Genomic DNA, 14,611 nt, shown 5'->3' with positions numbered 1-14,611 from the left:
TTATATAGTTTGTATTTTGCTTTTTAAGGGGTGGGGTCAGGGCTGCCTGGGAGTGGGTCCCAGCAAACAAAATGGCTGGGGCATGTTCCACAGGGGGGGATGAACTGGGACAACCGATCTCAGTGATCATGGGTAGGAGGAGGAGTTACGCTAAGACCAGACCATGTCATTACAGAGGAGGCAGGTTTAGTCGTTGTCTGAGGACTATCCCTGCCTCCAGGTCTGGTCCTGACCGGAAGGATACTGGAATCAGCAAGGGAAACCCACATGACCTGAAAGTGTTGCTGTGCAATGCCAGGTCAATGATGTATAAAACCACTGCCATCCACGACCTGATTGTGGATGGAGGATTTGACCTGGCATGTGTGACAGAGACCTGGTTGGATGAAGCAGATGGGCCTGTCCTTGCCGCTGCTTGCCCACCAGGTTTCTCTTACGCACAGCAACCCAGGTCATGTGGGCGGGGAGGGGGGGTTGCAGTGATTTTTAGGAAGTCATTAGTCTGCACCAGGCGTCCTATTGGGAAGACCCAGTTCTCTGAGTGCATGTTCTGGAAGTTGGGCAATAGGGGCAGTACAGGATTCCTACTGGTGTACCGACCTCCCCGCTGCACCAAGGATTCCCTGCCCGAGCTGCTTCAGGTCGTGGCGGATATGCTCCTGGAGACACCTAGCTTGGTTGTCCTGGGGGATTTTAACATCCATGCCGACACGACCTTACAAGGGGCCGCTCGGGACTTCGTGGAAAGCATGGCCTCCATGGGGCTGTCCCTGAATAAGTTTGGCCCAACTCATAGCCATGGACATGCCTTAGACTTGGTGTTCACCTCTATGGATGCTGGTGATCTGACACTAACTAAAAGCGAAACAAAAGAAGTGCCATGGTCAGATCACTTCCTGGTGCAACTGGACTTCTCCGCAACCCTTCCCCTCTGCAGGGAGGTGGGACCAATTCAGATGGTCCGCCCCCGCCACTTAATGGATCCAATTGGCTTCCAGAGAGTGGTAGGGGATGCTTTATCCCAAGTTGATGGCCTTTCAGCTGATTCCCTGGTGGCACGCTGGAATGCGGAGTTAACCAGGGCTATTGACTGTCTGGCTCCGAAGCGCCCTCTCCGATTGCATGGAGCCCGGACAGCCCCGTGGTTTTCCCCGGAGCTGAGGGTGATGAAACAATCGTTGAGACGGCTAGAGCGCCGGTGGCGGAAAACTCATTCTGAATCAGACCGGACACGGGCTAGAGCTCAACGTCGAGCCTACCAAGTGGCAATGGCGACGGCGAAGAGGGCCTTCTTCGCTGCCTCCATAGCATCTGCAGAAAACAGCAGCAGGAGACTTTTTCAGGTGGTTCGCAATCTATCGGAACCACCTGTACCACCGGGGCCTGGTAGGGACCCCAAGATCTCCTGCAATGCTTTTGCAAAGTTTTTTGCAGATAAAATCGCTCAGATTCAGAAGGAGGTAGACTCCACCGTGGGAGCAGGGCCAGGGCGGGAGAGTGCTAGAGTTCTGTCTGGTCCTGTTACATGGGATCAATTCCAGTCTGTTACCTCCGAGGATGTGGACAGGCTGCTTGGAAAAGTGAAACCGACCACCTGTCTCCTTGATCCTTGCCCATCCTGGCTGATAAAAGCGAGCCGGGAAGGGCTGGGCGATGGGCTCTGCGGGGTGGTGAATGCTTCCCTCTGTGAGGGAGCCTTCCCAGACCTGCTGAAAGAGGCGGTCATTAAACCGCTTCTTAAAAAAACATCTTTAGACCCGGCCAATTTGGCCAACTATCGCCCAGTCTCAAATCTACCATTCTTGGGCAAGGTGATTGAGCGGGTGGTTGCTGAACAACTCCAAGCACGCCTGGAGGAAACGGACCATTTGGATCCCTTCCAATCGGGATTCAGGTCTCACCATGGGACTGAAACTGCCTTGGTCGCGCTGGTTGATGATCTCCGGCGGGCTAGGGACAAAGGTGAGAGCTGTTTCCTAGTTCTGCTGGATCTCTCAGCGGCCTTTGACACCATCGACCATAACATCCTTCTGGACCGTCTAGAGGGGCTGGGAGCTGGGGGCACTGTCATACAGTGGTTCCGCTCCTTCCTCCTGGGTCGTGTCCAGAAAGTGGTGGTGGGGGATGAGTGCTCAGACCCCTGGGCTCTCACTTGTGGGGTGCCTCAGGGTTCTGTCCTCTCCCCCATGCTTTTTAATATCTATATGAAGCCGCTGGGAGAGATCATCAGGGGGTTTGGACTGGGTGTTCATCAGTACGCAGATGACACCCAGCTCTACCTCTCCTTTAAATCAGAACCAGTGAGGGCGGTGAAGGTCCTGTGTGAGTGCCTGGAGGCGGTTGGAGGATGGATGGCGGCTAACAGACTGAGGTTGAATCCTGACAAGACAGAAGTACTGTTTTTGGGGGACAGGGAGCGGGTTGGTGTGGGGGATTCCCTGGTCTTGAATGGGGTAACTGTGCCCCTAAAGGACCAGGTGCGTAGCCTGGGAGTCATTTTGGACTCACAGCTGTCCATGGAGGCGCAGGTTAACTCTGTGTCCAGGGCAGCTGTCTACCAGCTCCACCTGGTACGCAGGCTAAGACCCTACCTGCCCGCGAACTGTCTCGCCAGAGTGGTGCATGCTCTAGTTATCTCACGCTTGGACTACTGCAACGCGCTCTACGTGGGGCTACCTTTGAAGGTGACCCGGAAACTGCAATTAATCCAGAATGCGGCAGCTAGACTGGTGACTGGGAGTGGCCGCCGGGACCATATAACACCGGTTCTGAGAGACCTGCATTGGCTCCCAGTACGTTTCCGAGCACGATTCAAAGTGTTGGTGCTGACCTTTAAAGCCCTAAACGGCCTCGGTCCTGTATACCTGAAGGAGCGTCTCCACCCCCATCATTCAGCCCGGACACTGAGATCCAGCGCCGAGGGCCTTCTGGCGGTTCCCTCATTGCGAGAAGTGAGGCTACAGGGAACCAGACAGAGGGCCTTCTCGGTAGTGGCGCCCGCCCTGTGGAACGCCCTCCCATTAGATGTCAAAGAGATAAATAATTACCTGATATTCAGAAGACATCTTAAGGCAGCCCTGTTCAGGGAAGTTTTTAATATGTAATGCTGTACTGTTTTTAACACTGATTGGGAGCCGCCCAGAGTGGCTGGGGAAACTCAGCCAGATGGGCGGGGTATAAATAATAAATTATTATTATTATTATTATTATTCATGGAAAAACAGGCTCTATTTAAAATTATTGTATGAGGTGATACAAAAGCCCTGTCTATAGTATTTAATCACTGGTGCTAATTGTATACATGCAAGCCCTCAGTAAGTTACTGGGTGATGAGCAAGTGTCTTTGAATTGAGATCCAACTAGATGTGAAACTGAGATAAATGATGCCACATGTAAAAGAGAGAGTTACTGCAATTGGAGTGAATGTTGGATTCATTTGAGGACTACACATTGTGACCAGACTATGGCATGGCTCACCATATCACTGTAAACTCAAGAGCAGAAGCACTGCAAATTAAACTACAATTTGGCTGTGCCTGAAGCAATCAGATGGCCACTTCAGAATAAAGTCAAACCTCATCATGAGCCCCTAGTGGCATGTTAGAAGTGTCATATGAATCAGCAGCTCTATGAAAGCTACAGAGAAACTGGTGCTTTTCTGCTATGTATACTTGCCATCTGGATGTAATCTTTAGAGGTTATCTGTGGGGCTAATGTCATTTTATACATGAATTAAAGCCTTTTAATCTCTCACTCTCAAGGAAAAAAAATGAATTTTATAAGACTAAACATGTGTTATAAGACCAAGGGGATATGAAGCAAATATGACATTCTTCTTGTGCATACAGTTTAAAAGCCCAGTTAATTCTAATCGGTGAAATACAAATGCAGCAGGGACAGATTATCGGTACATTATTCAGGTGCCATTCTTAGTCTCCAGGGGGGGGGGGGGGGAGCAGATTATATATTCCAACAGCACCATCTGTCTATCCACTTCAGAGCTGCTCCAGACATTTAAGTCTTCTATGGCCAAGGTTTTGCCTTCCCTGTGGAATGCCACAGCACCAATACGAAAAGGCTAACGTTTGAAAGAGATTATTATCTATAAAATGGCATGTTTTTTTAAAAAAAGATATTGAGCCTTTTGTTTTTATTATTGTTCCCAGAGATTTTTGCATTCATGATTCAATTCATAACCAATATTCTACTATTATTTTAAGGTACACGAAAAATATCTGCAATGCCATGACCAGAAAGTTTATTCTAGACTCATTTTTCATTCCGTTTACAGTAAATCAATGCACTTAAATTGCTGAGATTCCTAGAAAGCAAAGCATAATTCTCCATTGGTATTGATGAGGGCCAAACCATGGAGTGCTAAGTTCCTTTATACTAGTTTATCACTCAGCACTTCTTACAGTGAGGTACAGAGAAGCATCCATCCTTATTTACTCGTTTGCTTAATCACCAATACTGCCAGCAGATATACCAAATTATAGCCTTCTACTGTAGCACAGTAATCGTAGACTACAGACATTAATTTATAGAAAAAAGCCCATTGGAAGAAGATTGGGTGAAGGATTAGAGGAGGTGAATGATCCACAAGAAGTAAGGACTGCCATTCTCTTTTCCATTTCCAGCAGTAGCTGCTATTCAAAGTGCCCGGAATAGAGAAGACTACACATGGAGATAAGGAGGAATGTAGCCGCACGTGGTATGTGCACATGAAAAAGAAAAAAAGAACCATATTAAATTTGGGGCTGGAAATGCTGCCATGGCCACCACCAACCTGCAAAGTATCATATAAACTTAATCAGCTCAACACACCCTGTAAATATATTATCTATTTTCATAAAAGTACAATTGTTCTGAGCTACCAAGAAAGGGAATTATAGAATTTTAAATTCAGATTGACAAATTCTATTTAGCTTGGGCAGGGAAGGAGCAAATTAGTTTACAGGGGGAAATGAGCATCTAGCACAATTCATAGCCAAAGCAAAGCCATGGCAGCCCTGAATGATGCTGTCATCAATGTAACGTGGGAAAGAAAATCCTGATCGTGAAGAAAGCTCTGCCTACATTGTCTGACTCAGATGCTTCACAACAGAACAACCATGCACCATTGTTGAATATTTCATAGCAGCCTACATCCAGTTATTGTTGAATGACCTTTAAAATTGTACTAAAGAATAGGTGTAGCCAAAAAGCCAGTAATAAATGCTCTGAGTCATAGAGTTTATTGAATATATACTGTTCACTTACAATGTATTTATTACCTAAGTCAACAAAAGATATAGTTTGATATAAATAGAATAAGATGCTATGCCTTCAAAAAAAGAGTAAAAAATAAAGATGTAGTTAAATTAACAAGAAACCTTCAGAACCGAACTTTCAAACTACTGTACTAGATTATCTGTAAATATAGCACATGACCCAGGAAACTACGTGCACAAAATAAACCACTTAAATATCTCTATAAGGATGCATAAGTTGTATACACCCGGTATGAGGAACAAAGGAGAACAAGGAGACAATTAGAACACAAATGGCTTATGCATGTGGAAACTGTTTGATTTTCACTGGGCAAACCACATGCATGAGGAAAATAGCTCTTCCATGTGTGAAAACGTGTTTCCACATGCATTATACATTTTCCTGGATCACAGCCTATTACTGTGAAATGCAACCATCCAGATCTTCATTTCTGTGAGTAAACACCACATGACATAAAAAGATGCTGAAGATTGGAGGTTAAGACTCTGATTCAACCTAGCAGGCACAGAGGCTTGGGAAAAAAGAAAGAAAAGAAATGTCCTGCCAATCATTGCTATTTGGTGGAGAAGGTGAAGCAGGATTTGGGTGGATTCTGCCCTACACTTCTCTGCCATAACAACTGCTTGGGGATTTTAGTTTTTTAGGAATGGCTCTGCATGTACAACTTTCAGTGCTGGATCAGGGAAAAGAACAGGCATGCACTCCCTGTTGGCGCATGTACTTCCTCATTCGCCTAACTGGATCAAGGTGCATATGTGTACAATGAGATCGCAGATAATTGTATGTTGTAAAAGAGGCGGTTAAAAGTTCAATTAATGAGCCTTATACATTGGAAGAGATGGGCTTTGTGACTTTCTGCAGCTAATCACAGTCTTGTTTTGTAGCATCTAAAATTTACTAAGCTGTTGTATGCATATTGTAAACCTGTCTTGTTTTTAAGACACAGTTCCAAAAGGAAAAAAGGGTGGGGAGGGTAGAAGAAAACAAGGGGACTCACAGTTGTTTTGCATTTTTAATAGTTCTCATAAACATCAGCTTGAATAGCTAGAGTTCAGGGTGAGCAGGAGCTAAATGGCTGCTATTCTCTTCCAGTTGACGGAGTGGGCCCTGCTGTTTCACTTCTCCCTCTGCTGTACGTCAACTGGCATGGCTGCTGATAGAGAGCAGCTGAAGAAGAGGAGGTGCCAAATAATCTATGACAGAGAGGCAGGAGTTGTCATAGCTAAACCCCTTGTGACCAATGCTTATCCAGCTTGATTTTAGGAGAGAAAGTCCACAGCTTCTCTGACTATTTCGCTGGCTGGTCCTTCTCCAGTTATATTTTATATTCAGACATTTAGAAAATTGCCTAAATATAAATATAATCTTAATTGATGAAATCAAGGGCTGATTGTAACGCATAACCTAATTAAATTATTGCTTGTTTTACAGGCATTCACAGTGATCTATGAATTGCTGTTGCTCTTTGTTTTTCTTAAAGGCTTGGGCTTTAAGTAAGAAAGTAGTTCAGAGGCCTTTCTTAACCTATTTATGGATTTTTCATATTTTAATTTTATTTAACAGGAATTATATACTGCTTAATTATCAAAATATTTTAAGCAGTCTACACAAAATATAAAATATCTGAAAGCAAGTTTTACTGAAACCAATAGGACTTTCTTCCAAGTGATGGTGTTTAAGATCACATAATGAGTTTTTATAAAAAAAAACTCAATTAGCAGCCCACAGAAATAGAAATTTCTGGATTAGTATTTCAGCCAGGCCATGGAAAAGACCCTGCTCTCCTATCTCTTCCCCTGCAGCAAGCAGATGGAATGGCTACTGATAGATAACATTTAGAGAAAAAACCTTATCAAGATTTCCTTTGTAGCAAATGGTTCAGAGGGAATAAGAATAACATTATACAAGATCGTTTAGTGGCTGATGCTTCATAATGCTGGCATTTTGATGACTATGACTCTTGGTTAAAGTTAACCTCTAAACTTAATTGTGGAAAGCAAGCATAAAATACAAAAACTGAACTTTTAATCTTATACCAGTCCACTTATCTCTAGCGATTCATGCCTTTCATTAGGATGTGCAAGACATTTTAATTTCACATTTGGCTTATCAATCAGTACTATAAGAGAGCAGCTTTGATTGTTATTATACGCACAGGGAACAGGAAGTGTGATTGGCTCACACTTCCTATTCTTTATACTTAAGTTATTACAGGAAGTGCAAGCCGATCACACTTGCTGTTTTCTCACCTTTTTCTAATGTTTCAAATGGAGCCCCTGTATATTTCTGGTAGAAATGTTCACAGAACTGTTGTTTTTGCTGGTAGCATACCCATACCACAACACAGCGTTTCAGAGGAACAGATATTACACATTCCACTTCATATCATTACATACATACTGTATTGACCTGAATATAAGCCTCACTTTTTCCCCAAATTCAGACCATGAAAAGTTAAAGTGTGACTTAAAGTCGCAACCTTACAAAAAATGGCTCTTACGATATCGCTGCTGAAACAGACATATGGTAAAACAGAATGGGTGTGAGTGCCTGCGGAATTTTAAGGGAGCACCTTATATTGAGGTATTGACTTTTTTTTCTTTCCCCCCCTTGAATTTTAAAGGTGTGGCTTATATTCGAGTGCAGCATATATTCGGGCCAATACGGTACATTGCAAAGCAGTACACAAGCCATTTATATTTCCGGATCCTTGCAACATATTGCAACACCTGAAGTTCCTCTAAGAAAGGAGTTATTACAAGATACATGTCGTGTTTAGAGCAATGTTTAAATATTTACATTTCCCATTTATAACAAATGGGAACAATAGCATTTGACTAGAAACGTTTTTACTTCTTTAAACATTCAGATAATTAAATGGTACTAAACTTGCTTCGCAAGTAACCCATCATAAATACTCATCTTCCAAGAATTATGTTCTAAGAAGTGTTCTGCAAAACACTTTCGCTACTGTCCAGTTTTTCAAACAATAAGTCATTGGACTAACAACAGCTAATAAAAAGTGTCAAACATTTGTCAGGGGTGACTGCTTCAATGAATCAACTGGCTGGCTTTGCTCAAGGGATATGTTGTCATCTGTCGCCTGCAATGTACTGCAAGCTGAACTCATGAATTCCACCTTCCTTGGCTCACAGCCTGGAAAACAGAGTCTTTTCCAACAGGGGTTACAAAATTAACCTCAGCATGCAAAGGTTCACACAGTAGCTGGATTTTCTAGTTCTGTTGTGGGGGCAGGGGGCACTTCAAGGGCATAGGTGTTAAAGAGATGTGCCACTGACTACAGAATATCTAGACCAGTGCTTCCCAATTAGCTAATTACTGAGGACCCCCTATTTTTCAAAAGCCAAGCCACGGACCCCCTACTTTTGAAAATTTTGATAACTCTATGGTAGTTACCTCTGCAAAGCATTTTTTTGAGCAAGATGTGGAGTAGCCCCTAATAAGCAAACGATTTTAGGTATACTACAAAAAACACAGACCCTAAAATTTGTGTTATTACCATGCAAAAGTGACAAAAATTTAGTTTGAGGGGAAGCAAGGGATGGGGCTGTGGACCCCCTGGGTGTGTTCCACAGACCCCCAGGGGTCCCTGGACCCTTAATTGGGAACCACTGATCTAGACTAACAAAACCAAAACTACAATAATATTTGTGTAGGATTATCCTTCTATCTTTTATTTCTGCTGTGCCATCCATCCCTGGCGATATATGCTGTGAGCTGCCCAGAGAGGCTGGGGAAACCCAGTCAGATGGGCAGGGTATTATTATTATTATTATTATTATTATTATTATTATTATTATTTAATTGCTACTATATGCAATATGCCAATAAATTTGAAAAGCTAGTAGAAATAAATATTTGAAATCTTCTGTTACAAACACCTATGTTCGTAATAGCTTCACTTTCATCAGCTCCAGGACCAAAAGTTTTCTGACATTTTCTAAATGATCCTTTCCAGGGACAGAAACATGTTGCATTAAGGATTCTTAGAGGACTGAAAAACAGGATACAAACTTATAGGATCACAGGATTGTAGAGTTCCAAGGGACCATAAAGATCATCTAGTCCAACTCCTACAATGCAAGAGTCTTTTGCCCAACATGGGGCTTGAACCCATAAACTTGAGATTAAGACCTGAGCTATTCCAGATAAGCGCAAGTTGCACTGGCTGGAAAAAGAACCTGGACCACCCATGTGGCAGGCGAGAATTCTACCACTGAACCACCAATGCTGCGTAAACAAACAAAACAAGAACCTCCTCATACCCCAATATTAACTAAAACAAAAGCATCGCCACGTTTGCCTTTCATCTGAGTGACAACTGCATAAAAGAAAAGCTATAGCCTCTCCCCCACCCCCGCCGCACCATGGTAATGAAATGGTGGGGTATGTGCTCAGTGGTAGAGCACATGCTCTGGTGACTGAGAAAAATCGTGGTGATCTGCCAGTTGGTGCAGTGAGTACTGAGCTAGATGAAATGATGGCCCGACTCAGTATAAAACATCTTCCTATGTCTCAAGAATTATAACCTACAGCTCTACTATAATCGCATCTCTTAACTTTGGTTCTGTGCCATAAAAAAGCACACGCACATATACTGACAGCTCTCTTTCTCTTCTCCTCCATCTGCAACCCATCTTGTGTCACTCCTCTTAACGCTCCATCTTTCTCTCCCTTGCTCTCACACACTAGAAATGCTCAGGCTATTAGAATTTCCATCTGTGTTTTTTTTTTTACTTAACCACACTCTACTTTCTCCATTCGCTATAATGCAGCGAAAGGGTTTGATTTGCATTTGCACAGCATTTCCTTCTGTCACAGCACTGACAGGAATGCTACATGAACTTTCGGAATAAATTAAGACTAACTTGGGCTACGCAGTCATCGACATGGCATGAAAACCAGTCATAAATCACACACTAATGTGGCATGTGAGCTTGCCAAACTAGTTTTCGTACTTGGCAGTTATATGCAATCAGTACTTGTGTTCTAAGAAGTTTATTCAAATGATCAGAACTGTACTTCCCTAATGTTTTAACTATAGTTAGCTGCACAGGGTGCGGCAGGATATAAATATCATGTTTTCAAGAGATGGACTAAACAGAAAAAAAAAAAACACTGATCCAATTTCACTAAAGTTAGCCAAAACTCTCTCGGCAAAGTTTTGATTATAGAAGCAAAACACTTTCATTTAAGGCAAGCCATTAGAGAATTGAGAACTCACAATCTCAATGTTGCTTTCTATCTACAACAAAAGTGGTTTTCAATAACTTCTACATTTCAGGACTACTATTTACATCATTTGCCAAATGCCCCTTGCATCCCTGATTTAAATTATTCACCATCTATGCACATTATGCACCATTTAAATTGGCTAAATACTAGTGAGATGGTTCCAATCTCCAATATGCCCAGGAATTTTGATGTAATGTTTTGATATTCTCCAATAAAACGAAACAGTTAAATAGGTTGCCTATAACATTCTGGGCTTTTCATTCCTCTCCCCTGAAATAACCCCTCTTTTAATCATTGCAGGAAAATCTCCAAGTCTAGAAAGCAGCAAAGTATGGAAAATACTAGTCACCAAGTCAAAAGCAGAAGGAAACACTGAAAGTCTTGGAACTTTACAATAAGTAACAAAATAAAACAAGGTGGAGACAATGGTGATTCTTTCATCCCCTTGACCTTGGCCTCACAGATATTTTTTTCCATCCCACCCATTTAAGTAACTGTTCCTCTCATACTCTTTAGGAATTGGTTTCTTGATTATTTCAAGAGCAGTTGCAAAACCTAATGAAAAAACAGTTTTGAAAGGATGCAATTTGACACGTAAGTACAACATAAATCTTCTACAATTAAATTGCGCAGTCCTGTGGTTCGAGGGAACACAGAATATCCAGGAGTGGAGAGACGGGGACCTCCATAGCCCCTGGAGACGGGGACCTCCATAGCCCTTCCTGTTCCAACACTTCCCTGAAATGGCGGGGGGGGGGGGGACGGGACGACGACACACCAGTTCTAGAGCTGGTTCATTAAAAAAAAACCTGAAACTCCAAGGAGGAAGAAAGGTTAAATGTTTCTCCACCCGCTATTCCTTTGCAGGGCTCTGAATATGGCACTTGCATACAATTGGCTTGCTTTACCTTCCTTCCCCAGGCTTTTGATCTGCCCGAGAATTTCTTGAGCTAAACTTTAGTTTTTAGGAGATATTTATATTTCACATTATATGCTTATATGTTTATATGATCTTTGGTTAGGTTTTTCTTTGTCACGGATGTTGCTACATTATTATTGCTTTAAAAAATAGAACAAAGGCAAACTTTGTAAACAATATTTCCTATGTAGAATAATCTACATGATCTAAAAGAAAAACCTAGCTTTAAGTAAGCAAGTTAATTATTGTACTGCAAGTCCAGTTGAATTCAGTAAGGCTATCTCCCTGGTAAGAATGCTTAGGAGTCCAGCAACTCCTTGGACATATTCACACAATCAAATATTGGCTTGATATGCATTACCTTTGTGCACTAACACACAATCCCTTTGCTGCTGCTGCTTCCTTCCTCTCATCGGGTGAACATCCACAGGAGACTATAACTACCCATTATTTGTGTTTTTATTTTAAAAGCATACAATATCAGAATACAATGTAATAGTAATAGTAAACTTACAACCAACTCATTTACTACTGGCCATGTCTGGCCAATCCTCTCCAAATGTCTGGCCAAAAGATGAATAATAGCAGTGTTTGATAGTCCTAGGGGAGTTTGATAAATGGATTGCCACCACAATATCTCTGTAACTATGGTCAATGGTTTCCAAACAAGGCAAGATTTAGAAGTCAACTTTGGTTTGATGTTGATTTCTTAATTCTTCCTTGTGGCTTATGAAGCCAGGATTTAATCATGCAAATCAGGATCACATCATTTTGTGACTTTCATTGGAAAATTTAAAAGAGAAGCTAGGGTGTGCCTTAAATTCCAGTTATGGTTACTAACCCATTAAAACTCATTATTACCATAGCATTCTAATATTGTGGCCACTTGTAAGCATCTTTCAGAAATGGAAAAAGGATGTCCCAAGGATATCTTAAAACATTTTGTAATACTGAGCATACCTTTCTCTTGAGGTTGTGCGGAGACAAATGAAAAAACTTACTTGGATGCTTCAGCAGATTGTTCCTGTGCTTTCGGTAAATCCTGTGAGCCAGAACTGGTGTTTTTAACAAAGTTAGTCTGTTCCTCTTTGTTTGCTGCTGTCTGGTCACCTCCAGGTGTTGAAATGACAAATATTTCTGGTTTTGGGTGGTCTGCATGTCCACCTTCCTGGTGACTAGCTGGACTTGCAAAGTCTTTGCCAGTTCTGTGGCATCCATCTCCAAGGTTGGAATGCTCAGTTTCTTTGTAGGATGATTTTGGAGCAATACCAAACAAACTCCCAAGATATTGGAAAAATCCTTCTTTGGGCTGTCTGTCATTACTGGCGTTTTTGCCTTCATGAACTAAACTAGGAAGGCTATTAGCTTTCTTTAATTCCTCCTGAGTGGTGGATCTGCTCAGCTCTTCAGTTGAGAGGTTCTTACTGTCACAGACTGAAATCTGTAAGGAAAGAGGTATTTTATTAATAACAATGAGAGAGAAACTAAATTATATTGTTTATCTTTGCAGCAACCCTATGAGAGGTTGGCAACAAAGAAGATTAGTCTGAGAGATGGTGACTCAGGGAGCTTTATGACTGAACAAGAATTTGAACCTTGGACTCTCATATCTAAGTCCAAATCTCTGCCCATTTAAACTCACAGACTGTATTATAAGTGCACTGAAGTGCATTCATGTATAGTACACACTGTTTTAATGCTAGCAATTTGGCTAATGCACTGTAACATGACTCATACTGACAAGACTCCTTTCTGCTTCCATCAATGGTGGAAACTTAACTTCCTTACAGCAGGCTTAAGGGAAAAGATGCCTCGAGGGCTGCTTTTGTGGTGGTGGGAAATCAGACAGCTTTTTAGTATCAACGGATATTATTACACCGCATACCCTCTTGTAGAAGCTCTTGTGCAACACTGGTTACAGAACAGCACTTGCAGCTATTTTCTTTCGACACCTTATTTATTATAATCCTCTATCCAGTTTACTCTGTAGTGGACATGTATCATGCTTACGTTTAAAATCATCCAAACCACACATTTCAGAACTCTAGCAAAAGAAACACCTTAGGAGGTCAGTACATTCTGGAATGAACATGTAAGTTGCAGTATATTTGGACAAGTGTATGGGTTTATGTTGTTCAGCAGCTTTCATTCACAAAGAAACGATGGCTGTATTCTGTTTGACCTGTTTCTATTTGAAGAAATAAGAGCTGAAACAAGCATACTAGATGCTATTTAAAAATAGCTAAGTGGGGAGTGTCAAGTTGTAAGATAACCAAGACAAGACTTTGGTTTCAGCAAATAAAATGTTTATACCTGAGCTAAAGTGTTATATAAGAGGGAATATTCAACCTCAAATCAGAGGTAAACAATTACCTTTAATCTCTGTGAAAGTAACCAGTTTGAAAATATTTTCAAAGACTCTAGTTTTTTTAAACAAAAAATATGGGCATCGTAATTGCTTTGTTATGTTTTCAGTAACTCCTGCGTAACATGGCAAAACGAAGATTCATAAATATGGTCCTCAGTAATATCTGCCTCAGGCTTTTAAAATATCTGCTATTATGCACTATTTTCCTAGTTGGCTAATATATTTGTTCTGCCCCCACTTACATTAAGAGAGAATAAAGGTTTTCCTTCCCCTGGTGATTATCTTGTATCACGCCCAAGCTGCTACAAAACTTCTTAGAGTTGCTATTATTTTCTAAATATTTATAGCCTCTTACCAAAAGAAGTTTTCAGAATCAAGCACCATCAACTCTGCACAAAGCATCAGCCAGTTATGTGGTTTTTTTTTTGCAAAAGCATCACAAGGGAAAGTTGGAACTTTAGGGGAACCAGTTATCTGTACCAGTGGTGTTCACCCAGGAACAAGCACTGCTGTCACCTGCCTTATAATGGCATCACATAAAACAGCAACATGAGAAATGGATGCATACATGGCATACTGTGAACTGTGGATGACATATACAGTGGTACCTCCAGTTAAGTACTTAATTCGTTCTGGAAGTCTGTACTTAACCTGAAACTGTTCTTAACCTGAAGCACCACTTTAGCTAATGGGGCCTCCTGCTGCTGCCGCGCCGCCAGAGCACGATTTATGTTCTTATCCTGAAGCAAAGTTCTTAACCTGAACCACTATTTCTGGGTTAGCGGAGTCTGTAA

At 41.8% G+C, this 14,611-nt stretch overlaps 1 protein-coding gene across 3 annotated transcripts in view; it reads right to left on the bottom strand.

The window, feature by feature from the left end:
* The window catches only part of CRYBG3 (crystallin beta-gamma domain containing 3), a 64,579-nt gene that overhangs the window by 35,765 nt on the left and 14,203 nt on the right, over window positions 1-14,611 (bottom strand). For all 3 annotated transcript variants that reach the window (XR_013392560.1, XM_028726802.2, XM_028726800.2), the window contains exon 3: window positions 12,451-12,890. Coding sequence is in view for 2 of the 3 variants with exons in the window: in XM_028726802.2 (XP_028582635.2) it covers window positions 12,451-12,890 (440 nt within the window). In the remaining variant the exon portion in view is untranslated. The remainder of the gene's footprint in view (window positions 1-12,450; window positions 12,891-14,611) is intronic.

This window comes from Podarcis muralis, chromosome 4 (genome assembly GCF_964188315.1).
Source record: "Podarcis muralis chromosome 4, rPodMur119.hap1.1, whole genome shotgun sequence".
NCBI classification, from domain to species: domain Eukaryota; kingdom Metazoa; phylum Chordata; class Lepidosauria; order Squamata; family Lacertidae; genus Podarcis; species Podarcis muralis.
Note: the sequence above shows the minus strand (reverse complement) of the source record. Positions and strands in the feature narration are given on the sequence as shown.